Source organism: Fukomys damarensis, unplaced genomic scaffold (assembly GCF_012274545.1).
Source record: "Fukomys damarensis isolate Sample0158 unplaced genomic scaffold, DMR_v1.0_HiC HiC_scaffold_1, whole genome shotgun sequence".
NCBI classification, from domain to species: Eukaryota; Metazoa; Chordata; class Mammalia; order Rodentia; family Bathyergidae; genus Fukomys; species Fukomys damarensis.
In genome coordinates, this window is record NW_022900913.1 from 671,450 (window position 1) to 687,523 (window position 16,074).

The window sequence follows — 16,074 nt, forward strand, 5'->3', positions numbered from 1 at the left end:
TTTTTTTTTTTTTTTTTTTTTGGTGCTGGGGATCGAACTCGGGCCCTTGCACTTGCAAGGCAGGTGCTGGAACCCCTGTGCTAAATCCCCAGCCATTGAATAGTGCAGTGTGTGGGACAGGAGCCACCTGTCTTGGAAGAAGGTGGCCCTTTGTGGACTTGGCACCGTGTCTGTCTCTGGCAGCAATTGTGAAATTCCTGTGCCAGGAATGGAAGACTGGCCAAGCACCTGGTGTGGCAGAGCAGAGACGATGAGGTTCTCAGGCTGGGGTGCCCACGACTCCAGAGGGTGGGACGGAGACGGCTCGACCACTGGCCCTGGGACAGAGTGAATGTATGCCCGCCTGTGGCTGCCTGGAGTTGGGCTCCTTTGCACCCAGGAGCAGGGCCACTGGGGCAGAGCCAGACCCCCACAGTGGCCGGTCGGTCTTGGTGGCTTGGGTCTCTGACTGGAGCTGGGCCGTGGGACCCACTCACTCCAGCTTTTAAAATGTGCTTTGGGGTGAAAATCAAGATCCAGTTATTCCACAAAATGACCCGGACCCACCTTGTCCTTGCTGAGGCAGGCATGGCAATCAGGCTGTCGGGGTGGCTGCAGGGCCTGGGTGACCAGGCGTTGCCGTGGCAATTGGGCTATCAGGGTGGCTGCAGGGCCCAGGTGACCGTGTGTTGCTGTGCAGGGTGTGGAGGGCACAGGCCTGGCCTTCATCGCCTTCACTGAGGCCATCACCAAGATGCCAGTGTCCCCTCTGTGGTCGGTGCTCTTCTTCGTCATGCTATTCTGCCTGGGCCTCTCCTCCATGTTTGGGAACATGGAGGGGGTAGTCGTGCCCATGCAGGACCTCAAGGTCATCCCTGAGAAGTGGCCCAAGGAGCTGATTACAGGTGCGTGCGTCGTGGGGCATGGATGAGCACCCGGGACAGGGACACCTGGGCTCCACCCTGAGGCAGCTGTGCCCTCTTCGGCCTGCAGGCCTCATCTGCCTGGGCAACTACCTCATCGCCTTCATCTTTGCCCTGAACTCGGGCCAGTACTGGCTGTCCCTGCTGGACAGCTACGCGGGCTCTATACCCCTGCTCGTCGTGGCCTTCTGCGAGATGTTTGCTGTGGTGTACGTGTATGGCATAGACAGGTAGGTGGGTGGGGTGGGCTTGCCCGGCAGGAAGAACAGGCTGTGGGGTTCCCCTGCCACAGTCTGCAGTGTCCCTCCCTGCGGGCACACTGGCATCATGCAGGAGGAGAGAGGCTGGGTCATGAGTCCCACCCAGATGGGAGCCTTCCTCCTTCTGCTGCCCTGACCCAGCTCCAGAGACAGGAGCTAGCTAGCGACCTGGGGCATCCGGGGAGGAAAACAGCAACAAGAGTGAAAATGCAGGCGCAGGGCCACGTAGCCAGGCAGAGAATCAGACTCCACCCATGAGGCCTCGGTCAGGTCCCAGAGGCAGCCCTAGGGCTGGAGCGCAGGGAGCGTTGAGGGTGCGGCGCAAGGAGGACAGCCTGGGCCTGGGCCTCGGGTTCCCACAGGGAGGGACTGGGCACCACACCCCCACTAGGCCCAGGGGCTGGACAGTGCTGGTGAGGCAGCGCAGGGCTCAGCCTCTCGAGGAGCAGGGACAGCACCAGGAATCCAGTGCCACTATCGAAGCCCGCTTGCTACCCTCTGCTGTGGCCAGGTGGGGGCTGATGCAGCCCCAGGTGTGTGCTCACGTGAGTGTGAGCACTTCCAAGTTACTGAGACACGAGTCCACGGCATCCTGGTGGGGAGCATCAGCACGCCAACAGCAGGGCAGTGACAGATGGCTGAGGGTTGGGGCGGCCACTCTGTCACAGGGTCTTGGCCAGGAACATCTAGGAGGAAATGGGGTGGCTGTGTGTGGGACGGGGACTCTGAAGTCTGAGCATTGTGGCCACGTCAGTCTGAACAGCCTGAGGATATGAAGACCGCGGTGGCACAGGCTGAGGGACAGACTCGCTGGCTGAGCTCCCACTGTCCAGGGGTCCCGGAGGCCCTGGGCAAACCCACCATCCCTCCTGATTTCTGCCAGCAGGGAACTCCTCGTGGGGAGAGCCTGGCACAGTATGGGGTGGGGGTGACAGGGGTGGGGGAGGCGAGTTGGTGATCTCCCTGACCTCCCCAGAAGCCACACAGCAGGCGGTGGTGGAGGATGGGGCAGTAAGGGCTCTGAGGCATTGGCATTGAGCTGCCACTCTGCCCTGTGGAAAGCGTCAGGCGCCATTTTCCAGTGCAGAGAGCCTCAGTGGGCTGAGGTGAGGCAGGCATAGGTGACAATGCCCTTCTGGCTTCTGCAGGTTCAACAGGGACATCGAGTTCATGATCGGACACAAGCCCAACATCTTCTGGCAGGTCACATGGAGGCTGGTCAGCCCGCTCATCATGCTGGTCATCTTCCTCTTCTTCTTTGTGATCCAGGTCAATAAGGAGCTCACGTACACCGTGTGGGACCCCAGCTATGTAAGTGCCGGGTGCAGCATCCGTCCCCCAGAAGGAGGGGGGAGGAAGGGGGTGTGGGCACAGGAAGCCTAGTTCTGCTCCACCCAGAAGAACCGGGAGGTGGGTGCCACAGGCTGCAGGGGCCTCCTTGCTGCTCACCTCTCTCCCCCAGGAGGAGTTCCCAAAGTCCCAGAAGATCCTGTACCCAGGCTGGGTGACCGCCGTCGTGGTGGTTGTGGCTGGGGTGCCCTGCCTCATCATTCCTGGCTTTGCCATCTACAAGTTCATCAGCAGATACTGGCAGAGGCCACAGGACCACCAGGGGCTGGTCAGTGCACTGTCCACGGCCTCCATGAACGGGGACCTGAAGGGCTGAGTGGGGCCTGTGTGGCAGTGCACACGCCGGCATTGCATGTGCGCACGCAGACACCCGTGGGTGCATATGTGCATCTGAGTGTGCGTGACAGCACACGTGTGCTGTTTGTATGTGTGTGCATGTATATATGTACAGTGAGCTTATGTATACAAGTGTGTGGCTGCATTTCTGATTCGATGTCCATATGCACACATGTTACATGTATGAGGATATTTCTGTGTGCATATGTTCCTGTAGATCGTGTTGTGCTCACACCTGTATGCAAGTCTGTTATACATGTGGAAACAAGGCTGTGCATGTGTGTGCTTATTCATACATGTGTATTTGCAGTGGGAGAGGCATGTGTTGTGCATATAAATGCATGTGCATCACATGCGAGTGTGTGTGTTGTGTACACAAGTGCCTACCGTGCACATGTGTGAAGCATGTGTGTTTACACATTCACGGCACACATTCCCACCCCTGGGGCAAGCTGCCCTCTGCACTTACCCTCCCAGCCGTGGCAGGGCACGGACTATGCCCGGCAGCCCTGGTGTGGCTACCCCGGCCCCGCACACACCACGGTCCGCAGCCTAGGGTTGCCGGCCCTGCTTCTCCATCCGCACCCAGGGCTTCTCAGAGTGGCCCTCGCTGCCTGCCTACTCACTCCCACTCCTGGCTTCTTCAGAGTGGTAGTCAAGGCCCTTTTGCTGCCTGAGGAGAAGCCCAAGGAGGGTGGTCTTGAGGCAGAGAAGACGGCCTGGCCGATTTGCACAGGGTCGGGCCTGGCAGAGTCCAGCCTGGTGAATTCCAAGCCATTTAATCATTGCCCCAGCTGCACAGTCGGGTGAGCAGCTCAGCGGAGCCCAGGGGGACCTGCCCTGGGCTCCTGAAAGATCATCAGCTTCCAGCCGGAGGCTGGGGAACAGGGTGAAACCCCTCACCTGACACATCGTGGGTGCCCCCCTCACCCTGACGCAGTGACCATGACACCCCAACCCTTGTGCCCCCAGAAGCTGGGCTCAGCAGCTGCCCTCCCAGACGTGGGCAAGCTGTGCTGATTTGACTCCAGCTCAGCACCACCAGGGTCACCCTGCTTCCCGTGGAAAATCTAAGCTTAAGTCGAACTGGCCTTTCTCACAGCAAGGCTGACAAGGATGGGTGCTGGTACCACGGCCCCTCCTGGGCACTTTGGCCAGCTGCCCCTCTAGACTTCAGGGTTAGCCCTTGATCCTCGAGTCCTTGCTCTGGGCCACGCCAGCTGGCCCCTTGGGCACCCGACCTGAGCCCTGCAGTGGAGGAGGGTGGCTGGGGTCAGCCATCGTCAGGGGCACAGCACGGAGGAGCTCTGACTGGGCTGGGGTGTGCTACCGAGTGCTCCACAGTGCCCTGCCCGGTGGAACCAGGGAGGCTGTCTATGGCCTGGCAGGGGTAGCCATCTGCTGGCTCCACCCTGGGTCGTGGGACCAGGTGCGGTTTGTGGGCAGGGTTTCTCTGTCTAAATAAACCACTCTGGTCTCACTGTCGGCTTGTGATTGTGTGGCAGGTGGCACCCACTGACCTCCGGCAGGTGAGAGGGGCCTTGAACAAGGGTCTGTAAGGGGGCAGGCTGCAGGTGAGAAGGGCTGCAGTGCCTGCCTGCAGGTGACCCGTGACCCAGGGGAAGCCACCCACAGTCCTTTCACCTCTCTGCGCCTCTGCAACCCTTCATCACCTGGCCTCGCACCCATGGGCTGTGCTCCAGGACACACATGTTAGAAACCTGGCCTCCCTTGAGAGGCCAGCGCCCTGGAGTGTAAGACTTTCGGGTCCGGGCCCTCGGCCTGGCCCTAGGCATGGTGCTGAGGGGGACCCCGAGCTCAGAGGGACTCAGTGTGGGCCTCTGGGACAGACCCCTGCAGGGGGCCTGAGCATGGGAGGGCTCGACACCAAACCTTCGGGTTGCAGGGCACAGGGGTGGGTGCCCCAGCCTCCGGAAGCAGCTGGGTAAGGGGAGCCCCAGCTGGCCCCCAGGTCCCATCCATGGCAGGTGGTGGCTACCTGCAGTGGAGCCAGGCTCAGTGCTGTGGTCTTTGCGAGAAGCCACCCTGGGGACACTGAGGATGGGCAGGGGACGCCCCTGTGTGACCCCCATGGGTTGTGCACCACTGTGGTCAGATACAAGTCTAGGTACAAAATAGTAAGTAGGGTTTGTGTGTGTGCACAGGCACATTACACTGTGGTGAAGATTGAACCCAGGGCCTTCACACTGAGCTACAAACCCAAGCCTTTTTAATTTAATTTCTTTGGGCGGGGGTTACTGACAATCAAACTCAGGACCTTGTGTTTGCAAGGCAGGCAGCAGAACCACTGAGCTAAATCCCCAGCTCTTCATTTAATTTCTTTGAGACAGGGTCTTTAAGTTACCGAGGTAGGGCTCCAACTTTCAATCTTCCTTCTCAGCCTCCCAGAACAGATCAGCTTTTCAACACCGGCTGGATGTTTCCTGGGAGTCCAGAGAGGCCTTGGGGTGGGCAGCTACTGTGGAACAGCCCTGGGTTATGCTGCTGGCAGCCAGCTATGCTGAGGGCCTGGGCTGTGAAATGTGGGACAGGGCTGGGGACACAGCATTGGGAACGGGCTGCGGTGGAGTTAGGAAGCAGGCCCAGTTACCAATTAACCAAATTCCTTTAAATAAATGAGAAAATACACCAGGGAAGCTGACACTGCCCAGCTCAGAGGCAGCCAGGCTTGAGGCCAGCGAGGCGCCTGCCCACCCACCCACACCAGCACCCCACCCTGCACCTGGGGTGCCAGCCAGCATGGCCCAGGCCCCGGCCCCGGGCTTGCTCGTGGACGCAGGCGAGGACAGGAGGCCTCAGTGGGACAACAAGTTCCAGTACCTTCTGAGCTGCTTGGGCTTCGCCGTGGGGCTGGGAAACATCTGGAGGTTCCCATACCTGTGCCAGACCTACGGGGGAGGTGAGCAGCGTGCGTCCCCTCGGGATCTGTCTCCTGGGCAGGAGCAGCTGTCCTCCCGGCCTGAGGGCTGTCAGCCTGGGAAGGATCCATGATCACCAGTTTTCCTGCTGCACGAGTGTCAGGGGGACTGGGGCCAACTCCTCCCCGGGTTCTCAGGGTGGCATCTAGGAAACACCCTCCCCAGACCAGCCTCCCCGAGATGGGGTCCCCCCAGAGCTGGGCTGCATGGCACCCGCACGACGGCTGGTGACGCTCTGTTAGTCGTTAAGCTCGCTAACCCAAAAGCCCCTTAATTAGAGAGCAGTGCCGTGGTCGCTCCACTGCATGCCTGGGTCATGGCAGGGGACAGGCAGGCACCGCTGCCTCAGGAGATGACATGCATGGGGTCCAGTGCCCCCCCCATAACACAGCCCTGCTCTGTGGGGCTGGGCTGGGACTCTGGGTCTTGGGCCCCCTTCCTGCCCAGTGGCACCTCTGGCTTTTGTCATAGAAATTATCTACTGCTGGAAATGGGGGAGCATCTGTCACCTCAGGGCTGGGACACCTCTTTCTTACCCGTTTCTGGGCCTGGGAAATGGGTGGGGTGGGCAGAGAGCCAGTCCTTCCAAGAGTGACCGGGTGCCTCGGCACAGGGTGGACAGAGCACTGGTGATGCTCACTTTTGAGTTTGCTTGAACCCCTCTCTACCAAATGCAAATATTTCCTCTCCCAGGTGTAATCACGCAGCTTTAGACACATTCTCTTCAAAGACGAGACTGTCAGACAAACATGTTATAAATGTGGCAAGATATTTAAATAGAGTCTATAGCAGCCAGGTGCAGGGAGTGTACCTGTAATCCCAGCTACTCGGGAAGCTGAGGCAGATGACCCCAAGTTCTAACCCAGACTGGCTCGCTATGGAGACCTTGACTCAAATTTAAAAAAAAATGAAACCTTAAAGGGCTGGGATATAGCTCGGTGGTAGAAGGCCCCAGGTTCTCTCCCCAACACTACACAGACAGCCAAAAGGTTTACAGTGACTTTTCCACTAAGTGTCCCACTGTGGGAGTGGTTTATTTGCCTTCAGCACGGAGTCAAAGTAGGTGAGCGGCAGACGATGAGTGAGAGCCAGGTCTCCCCCAGCATCTGCGGAGGGCTTCAGTGTCCAGCCTGGAGGCTTTGTCATGCTGTGCACCAAGCTGGCCCAAACACACGCTCTCAGAAGTGTCTGCAGACTGCCTCATGCTTGACTCAGGATTCCTCAGCTGCCCAGGGTCCCACAGTTGTGCAGCAAGTCCTCTGGGTCCCTGCCTACGAGGGTGTGCCTGGGGTGTGTGTGTGTGTGTGTGTGTGTGTGTGTGTGTGTGTGTGTGGTGTCCAGGGGGGAAGCCATGTGGCCAAGCACAGGTGAGAGCACCCCTGCATAATCTGCTCCTCGCCCACTTTATTGTGCGCCCACTCCCAGTCCCCATGCAGCCCTGTTGGACCTCCTGTGGCTTTAGCTGCTGCAGAACTTCCTCTCCACAACAGTGTCTCGGGGCCTCAGTGTGGGACCCTGGTGAGGGCCTCGGCCAGGGTCTCCGGGACGTTCAGCAGTCAGTGCTGCCTGTTGGCAGGTGTGGGCTTTCTACGCGCCAGTGTCAGCCTCCCCCACTCAGCAATCTCCTCTGCTCTCCCCATGTGTCCTGTGCTGGGGCAGCTGGGTTGGGCCATGCCAGGCTGAGCCAGGGGAGCTGGATCTGCAGGCTGACCATCAGGGACAGGTGTGGCCTGCTTCTTACAAATGGTGACAAGAGCCTGCTGGAGCCCACATGGGTCAATGTCCAGGTCAGAGGCTGCCTGGAGACGGCACTCACACTTGCTTGCAGCTGGGGAGGGGGACAGGCAGAGTCCCGGTGACAGTTCACTGGAAGGACGCAGCGGCGGTCCTGGCCAGCTCCAGAGCCCTGCACCGTCTGCCCGGCCAGGGCATTGGCCCAGGGTGCAGGCTCCTTCCTGGGACCAGGGTCCCTGTTCAGCTGGGCAGAAGCAATGGGAGGTAGAGTCTGCAAAGTGGCCCTTCCTGACTCCCCAGGGGTGGGGGACATCCTGCCTGCAGGACCTAGGCCCAGGGGAGAGGAGGTAGCTGAGTGGTGTCACTCAAAGGTGAATCAACCCTCAGCCAGGGACGGCAGAAAGGCCAGCAGGAACCTCCCGTGCCAGGGGTTGTGGATTTGCTCACCCTTCATCTCTGTGAACTCGTGGTTTGGGAAGCTGTTCCTAGCAGGAGCCACTTCCACCCGGGAGGCAGTGTCACAGGTGCTAGGCACCTGTCCCCCACGTTGTCCCCAGACAGACCCTGGGTTCTCACCCTGGCCACCTACAGCCCCAGAGGGCGGATCCGGGGAAGCCACAGTGACACTTGGCCGGGGCTGCTGTCCACCCCCAGTCCTCAGTCTCCGGGTCAGTGGTGATGCCGCCGAACCCAAGCCAGCATCGGTCTGGCAGCTGGGTACCAGGTGCCCTGACTCTTGCCAGGGATCCCAGTTCAGCCTGCTGTGACTGTGGGGACCTCATGCCCTGCAGGTGCCTTCCTCATCCCCTACATCATCGCCCTGGTCTTTGAGGGGATCCCGCTCTTCCACATAGAGCTCGCCATTGGCCAGCGCCTGCGGAGGGGCAGCTTTGGGGTGTGGACAGCCATCTCCCCCTACCTGGGAGGAATAGGTGAGCACGGTGGGACCCAGGTAGGACCTGGGGATGGGGCAGCCCTGCAGTCCATGCAGCTGAGGGGCCCCGGAGGCCCCTGGAGCCGCATGAGGGAGGCTTCCATTTTTACGTATGACTGTCCATTTTCCCATGCGTGGGGCGCAGGCCTGGGCTGCTTCACCGTGTCCTTCCTGGTTAGTCTGTACTACAACACTGTGCTCACGTGGGTGCTGTGGTACCTCCTCAACTCCTTCCAGCAGCCGCTGCCCTGGGGCGCCTGCCCGCCCAACCTCAACAGGACAGGTGAGGACACAGGCGAGAGGACGGGCGATACGGGGTGCCAGCCGGGCTCCTTCTCCTCTGGGGCCTCCAGGCTCCCGGGGCTGGCTCGTCACAGCCAGAAAGGGCCCCGGGCGGTGGGATGGTGCAGGTCCAGGGCTCGGCGGCCAGCATTGCGGAGGGCTCCTCGCAGGGCTGGAGCAGGAGTGTCGGGACAGCAGCGCGGTGAGCTACTTCTGGTACCGGCAGCGGGACAGCAGCGCGGTGAGCTACTTCTGGTACCGGCAGACCCTGAACGTCACAGCCGACATCTCGGACAGCGGCACCGTGCAGTGGCGGCTGCTGCTGTGCCAGGCTGCCAGCTGGGCGGTCGTGTACCTGTGCGTCAGCAGAGGCATCGAGACCACGGGCAAGGTGGGCCCTGGGGGACTGCGGCAGGCACGGGTCCCCTGAGCACCGGTCCCTTGTCCCTGAGGGCCGAGGGCAGCCCAGCGGTGTCTGCGCAGCTCTGGCTCCTCCCTCCCGGGCTCTGCCCTCGCACACCACCTACTGCGCTGCCGGTGGTGGTCATGTGGCTGTAAGCTCTGCTTCACCCTCTCTTCCGATGCTCACCTTTCCAGTAGTGAAGCTTGCAGTGCGCGGTGACCACACTAGTCACGCAGAGTGGAGCGTGGGCGACGACACGTGTCTTCGTTCTCTCTCGCGCCCCGCCCCGCCGTCTCTGCTTCCCTTCCCATCCCCACGCTTCCTGTCGTCTGCCTTTTACTTTGCTCGCTAGTTTATTCACACTTTGGGTTTCTCATACGAGAGACCACGTGATGTTTACACTGTGTCCGATTCAACTCACTTAACATTATGCTCTCAAGTGCATCCGTCTTCCTGCAAAGGTGCCAGGGCTTTGCTCTGGGCAGACAATCTTTTAGACATCCTGGAGTGTCCGCCTGGGGCAGCATGAGGCTGGCACACGCGGCTCTTTCTGGGCAGAGGCAGAGTCCAGGTACCTGGGCATCGCCTCCCAACTGCGGCCACCGCACAGATCTTCGGCTACCAGCCCTGGTGCTGCCGAGGTGACAAGTCCTGTCCTGTGAGGGTTGGATAGCCGAGGCACCAAGGGCCGGGAATCACTAACAACCCTCTTCTGTGCAGTGCTGCGCCTTGAGCCCAGAGCCCCACACGTGCCAGGCAGTGCTCCCCACCGAGCTGCTCCCCAGCGCGGACGCCCCCTCTGGTGTGGGCCCAGTGAACAGGCCCAGCCAGGCCCAGCTGAGGACAGGGCTGGTCGACACAGGGGTGGGACTCTGTGTTGGAGTGGAGGGCACTGGTGGCTGGTCAGGGCCTGAACCTCAGGTAGTGGAGGCTGGAGCAGAGCTGGGGGGGGGCACGGAGAGGGCCAGGCCCAGCTCCCACCAGGAGCCTCCAGTCCTCTGAGGCTGCAAGCCCCCAGGTCAGTGCCTAATTATGCCCATAGGACCACAAGTTTTACAACTGGGGCATGCACGCTGATTGCAAAGCTTCTGAGCTGAGCCTGACGCTCCCACATGACCCCTGCCTGACCCTGTCTGACCCCAGCCTAACCCACCTGACCCCGTCTGACCCCAGCCTAACCCACCCGACCCCATCTGACCCCAGCCTAACCCACCCGACCCCATCTGACCCATCTGACCCCACCTGACCCCGCCTGACCCTGCCTGACATGCCTGACTCCAGGGCCTGCTGCTGGTCCTGGTGCTTCGCCCCTCCTGCTTCTCCCAGGCCCCTCTGGTGAGGGCCCATGCCCAGGCCCACCCTCCTCCTCACAGGCAATCTACTTCACCGCCTTGTTCCCGTACCTGGTCCTGACCATCTTCCTTGTCAGAGGCCTGACCCTGCCTGGTGCGACGGAGGGCTTGGCTTACCTTTTCACCCCTAATGTAAGTGCCCCCCCTGCCGGCAAATGCCCCTCCCTGGCAAGGTCCCCAGAGGCAGCAGCTCCAGGGTAGTGGGGTGGAAGGAGATTTGGAGCACAGGCCGCTTGCAGGAGGACGGTGGTCAAGCAGCAGACTGGGTCATAAGGGATGTCAAGGTGGAGAGGGGCACACAGGGCCTGGGGAGAAGGAGCCAGGTTCAGAGGAGGCCGGCTGGGCCCCAGGTGTCACCCTGGCCCAGCACCAGCCTCACTCCATGGGCTCAGGTCCAGGGGAGACTGTGCCCTCGCGGGCCACCTTAGACCGTCCGGGAGGGCCCAGGGGCTGCAATGGGCATGGGTGTGCACAGACCCCTGGGTACTGTGAGCAGGTGGCCTTGTGCTCAGTCTTCAGCTGTCCCAAGTGCCAGGTCTGGAGCAGATGAAGCCCCAGGCTGGTGCTGCCCACACAGTGATCACAGACAGGGCCGCTCGCCCCGGATCCAGGCTGCCCTTGGCGAGTGAGCAGCTCACCTGCTGATGCCTGAAGAAGCCGGGGAAGGTTCAGGGTGCCAGGCCATCCATGGGCCGGGTTGGCCTGTGGCACAGCGAGGCTCCTCGCCTGGCCCAGGTGCAAATTCTCCTGAACCCCCGGGTGTGGCTGGATGCAGCCACACAGATTTTCTTCTCTCTGTCCCTGGCCTTTGGAGGACACATCGCGTTCGCAAGCTACAACCCGCCCAGGTAGGCGGCTGGCCGGGGTGTGGACACCTTCACAGCCAGGCACCAAGCCAGCAGGGCCTGGGGACAGGTGCCAGGTGCCTCTCTCCCGGGAGCTTCCCTACTGGGAGCCCAGCTGGGGTCTCAGCCCAGGCTCCCCCGATGGAGGCACGTGTCATCGGCCCTACGGCTCCAAAGCGCAGCCGTGTTTGCCAGGGAGGGCCGGGTGTGACAAGGGGACGTGGTGCACAGAAGTCCTAGCGGCTGCACAGGCCGAGGCAGGGGAGGACTCCTGAAGTGCTCCTGGTCTGATGGGCAGACAGCTGCGGGCAGCTGCTCTGAGTGAGGCTCCTGGCCCTGCTGCCTGTGGCCGAGTCCTCTGACAAAGCTCCTGTCGCTGTCAATCATGAGGCCTGGGCACCACTCTCAACCTCCTGGCTTTTCCTTTTCATGGCCAACATGAGCGACTCTATTTTCATGACAACTTTCATGTTTCACACTGGTAGCACACCCACCAAAAGATGGATGACACAGGCCATAAAAGTGCAAACACAGGGTGTGTTGCCCAGTGGTCATAGAGCAGAGGCCCTGTGTGCTGCAGCACTCCAAGGGGACACTACCACCAGAGGCGGAGTGGGCAGGCAGTCCCAGGGGCCCAGGCTGCAGGAGCCAGCTGTGTCCACAGGGTCCTGACGGCACGTGCTTGTGCCCAGGAACAACTGCAGGCGGGATGCCGTGACCATCGCCCTGGTCAACAGCGCGACCTCCCTGTATGCGTCCATCACCGTCTTTTCCATCATGGGCTTCAAGGCGACCAGTGACCACGGGCAGTGCCTGGACCGGTGAGTGCTTCCCTCGTGCCCACAGAGCAGTACCTGTACTGGGCCCAGCGGGTGCGGGGTGAGTGAGGGCCCACTGCACCGAGCCACTCGCCAGCCGCTGAGTCCTTGCAGGAACATCCTCAGCCTCATCAATGAGTTCAGCCTCCCGGAGCAGAGCATCTCCAGGAACAGCTACCAGGCCGCGCTGCTGCATCTCAATGCCACCCAGCCAGGGAGGGTGGCCCGGCTGCCCCTGCAGGCCTGCAGCCTTGAGGACTTCCTGGACCAGGTACCTGTGGGGCTGGCCAGGTGGCTGGGGTATCCTAGTCTGCCTGTGTCCCAGGAGGGGCCCTGCCATAGCTCTGGGGGCCAGGATGATAGCAGGGAGTGGGCACGGCCAGTGCCCTGATCCAGAGAGTGGCCGGGCTTGGGTCATGGGGGCCGTGGACTAGGTGGCACAGGTCCTGAGGTCCAGGACCCCTCTCCCCTTCGCACAGAGGCTAGGAAAAGGGGAGAAATGGGCCCTTGTCCCTGAGGGCCAGGTTGTACCCACACTGGGGGTGCATGTGTCGCAGGGAGCCTCAGGCCCCGGCCTGGCCTTCATCATCTTCACCGAGGCTGTGCTGCATATGCCGGGGGCCCCTGCATGGGCCCTGCTCTTCTTCGGGATGCTCTTCACCCTGGGGCTGTCCTCCATGTTCGGGAACATGGAGGGGGTCGTCACGCCGCTCCTGGACATGGGGGCCTTGCCCCGGTGGGTCCCCAAAGAGGTCCTGACTGGTGAGTGGACGCTCCGCAGGGCCCGGCCCCATCTCTAGCCTCCAGGCCTGCTGCCCACTCTGCTCACGCTGCACACGGAGTCCAGGATCCCGGGGACGGCCTGGGTTCCGGAGGTGGGAGACCTGCCCGTGTACCCCACCTACTCCGCTGTCCCCAGGGCTGGCCTGCCTGGTCTGCTTCCTCTCGGCCACCTGCTTCACACTGCAGTCTGGAAGCTACTGGCTCGAAGTCTTTGACAACTTCGCAGCCTCCCTGAACCTGGTCGCCTTCGCCCTCCTGGAGGTGGTTGGAGTCATTTATGTGTATGGCATGAAACGGTGAGCTGCCTTCCTACCGAGGACCCCCTGGGCCAGCAGGGTGGGAGGGCACAGGTCTGCGGTGACCCCTTGGCTGCCCAGACACGAGCTCAGCCTGGGGTGCCTGTGGAGGCAATAGGCTCCTGCCACTCCAGACCTCCCTCCGAGGGCGAGAGTCCACCGGGCACAGCAGGTGCTGAGCCTGAGTCTGTGTCCTGCGCAGGTTCTGTGCCGATGTTGAGTGGATGACCGGGCGGTGGCCCAGCCTCTACTGGCGGGTGTCATGGCGGGTAGTGAGCCCCCTGCTGCTGCTGGGCATCCTCCTGTCCTACGTCATCCTGCTGGCCCACAGGTCACCCAGCTACAAGGCCTGGAACCCCCAATATGTAGGTCCTTCCTGCATGGAAATGGGGGGCCTGGGATCCTGGGTGTGGCCTGGCAGGGTGGGGGACCCGCACGTGGACACTCATGCCCTATGTGACAGTATGGCCTGGCCACTTCTGGCAGCTAGAGACATAGTTGTGCCCACTGGGAGGCCTGAGGCCACCAGGCTCCAGTGTCCCTAGTGGGACAGAGCCTTGTGGAACCCCGTGACCTGGGTTAGGGGAGTGGGGACCCCGCAGTCTGGACTCCTGCCTCCCTCAGGGGAAACTGCTTGCTGCAGGTATGACAGGGAGATCTCCAGAGGGTCCTCATGCCAGCCCAGCCAGGCAGGGAGGGCACAGAGCAGGGCCTGCACTCAGTGCCCCCTGGTGGTGGCACGAAGCTCCTCTCCAAGCCTAGCAGTGGCAAAGGCAGGGACAGGGCCCCAGAAGAGTTCTGTGAATCCACACAGAGATGCTGAGGAATCTCAGTATAATCAGGACAGAGTGGAGACAGAGCAGCCCGGCCTTGACCCCAAGGTTCCTTGCCCCGAGTGGCTCCACCCAACTTGGAACTCCAGAGCCTTCACTCCTGGGCTTGGGGGAGGAAGGGGCACTGCTGACCCCACTCCAGTCTCCCGCCCCGAGTGCCACAGCTGAGTGTGCCCTCCTGTCCCACAGGAGCTGTTCCCATCTCGGGAGGAGAAGCTCTACCCCAGCTGGGTGCTGGCTATCTGCATGCTCCTATCCTTTCTGCCTCTGCTGTGGGTCCCAGCGTCTGCCCTGGCCCAGCTGCTGGCCCAGCACAGGCCGAGGCAGGAGGACACATAGTCGGACACTGGCCTGAAGCTGCAGGAATGGCAGTGGCTACTGAGGGGTCTGGGGCAGGGGCAGCCAACGTGGGGACGAGGAACCTCTGGCCCTGCAGCCACTCAGACCCTCCCCATTACACACTCTGCACTGAATGAAGCCATGTGGTTGGTGCTCCCCAGCCGTGTCTGGGGTCAAGGGTGCCCCCAAGTGGGAGACAGAGATGGCCTGGGAACTCCAGATCTGGGCCACAACAGCACTTGGCCCAGGCCCGCCGGTCCCCTGGGCACAGCTGTGTGGCTGTTTGCCAGCCCATGAATCCACGCTGACTGGGGCAGTATTAAGTGGTCCCACCTGGCAACAAGGCAGGGATATGCCACTGCCTGCGGGAGCGTCTGTGTGGCAACTGCAGGGACCCTGGCCCAGGGTGGCCCTCAAGAACAAGCTGGGCTTGGAGGGGACCCGGCCAGCAGAAAGTGCCCATCCTTCCCAGCAAGTGGGATGATCCGGGGGGCAGCAGAGGGCCCAGATGTCCCCAAAGGTCACCAGGGGCCACAGGCCGATGACCTGTTGCTGTTTCTGAGACACATGGAACACTGCTGCTTCTATTCCCAAAGTGGCTAACTCTGGTCTATGAGGATTCAAACAGGCTGGTGATCAGCAAGGTCCCGACTCCCCGGGCCAGGCGAGCACTACGCTAATTCACTCCTGTGCTCCTTCATCCCTTCTCTCTCCTGCTCTGTCTTCTTGCCAAGCCCCCAGCCACAACCCTGACTTCAAGCCCTGAGAAGGTGTCCTCACCCCGGTTCCTGTCCCCTTCCTCCCCAGCAGCGCAGGGGGCCGGGCTCAGGGGTAAGCACAGGGCCCAAGATGTGGAGCTCACCTCCGTATCGGGAAATATGTGACCTGCTCCCTGTGTGGTGCCTGCAGGAAGTCCTAGCTGGGCAGTGCTGTCCATGGTGCTGGGGACCAGGGAGGCTGCGGGCACTGGGCGAGTGCAGGGCTGGGGGTAGGTGCCCAGTCCACATCCAGCCCAAATCCCAGGGTAAACAAAGGCACAGCCGTGGCTGCCCACCCGCAGAGTATGGAGCCAATCCCGGGTGTCCCCACCCAGCACACCCTGAGCCTCGGGGGGCACCTTGTAGGTGTCCCCTCCCACTGTCACCACCCTCCCCAGGCCCACTGAGAAGGCAGCAAGCACTTGAGGATGAGCATGTTGCAGAAGGGGCTGCTTCACAGGGAAGCCAGGACATAGCAGCGCTACAACGCCACCTGGTACCATCACTAGAACCCAGCACACACCCCTGCCAGCCAGTCCTCAGCACAATGGACACAAGATAACCAAGGGCACTCGGTGGCACTCAGGTGGCTAAGCCCAAGGGTGGGCGCCAGGCCCCACTAGACCCTGAGCCCCACTAGACCCGCTGCTCTGCTCTAGCACCTCTCCCTGATGTGCAGCTCCCTTTCTGGTTTGTGACAGCCCGCTGTAGTCTGGACATCACACTGCAGGAGAGGCTGCTGGCTGAGCCCGGCATGGAGCAGGGGCAGGGCGAGGTGTCCCCAGGCCTCTGTGAGGGACGGAGCCTGGCAAGTCCAACAGCAGGTGGCCCACGGTGTTGCCATGGATGAACAGACATGGGTACAGTGACTGCTGGCCAGAGCACAGGGATTGGAGTGTGGCCCTAACAG

General features: G+C 61.6%; 2 protein-coding genes across 2 annotated transcripts in view; both read left to right on the top strand.

Moving 5' to 3' along the window:
• The window catches only part of Slc6a19 (solute carrier family 6 member 19), a 14,602-nt gene extending 10,981 nt beyond the window's left edge, over positions 1 to 3,621 (top strand). Inside the window, exons 9-12 of the mRNA XM_010643969.2 lie at positions 680 to 884; positions 973 to 1,132; positions 2,311 to 2,473; positions 2,625 to 3,621. Of these exons, the coding sequence (XP_010642271.1) occupies positions 680 to 884; positions 973 to 1,132; positions 2,311 to 2,473; positions 2,625 to 2,828 (732 nt within the window). The 3' untranslated portion in view covers positions 2,829 to 3,621. The remainder of the gene's footprint in view (positions 1 to 679; positions 885 to 972; positions 1,133 to 2,310; positions 2,474 to 2,624) is intronic.
• Positions 3,622 to 5,496: 1,875 nt separating this feature from the next.
• Positions 5,497 to 15,015, top strand: Slc6a18 (solute carrier family 6 member 18). The gene is made up of 12 exons (XM_010643766.3): positions 5,497 to 5,768; positions 8,313 to 8,453; positions 8,601 to 8,738; positions 8,908 to 9,128; positions 10,514 to 10,624; positions 11,228 to 11,340; positions 12,030 to 12,158; positions 12,270 to 12,426; positions 12,713 to 12,917; positions 13,075 to 13,234; positions 13,437 to 13,599; positions 14,257 to 15,015. Exons 1-12 carry the CDS (start codon positions 5,609 to 5,611, stop codon positions 14,404 to 14,406), a joined length of 1,848 nt encoding a protein of 615 aa, XP_010642068.1. The 5' UTR covers positions 5,497 to 5,608; the 3' UTR covers positions 14,407 to 15,015.
• The last annotated feature ends 1,059 nt before the right edge of the window (positions 15,016 to 16,074 follow it).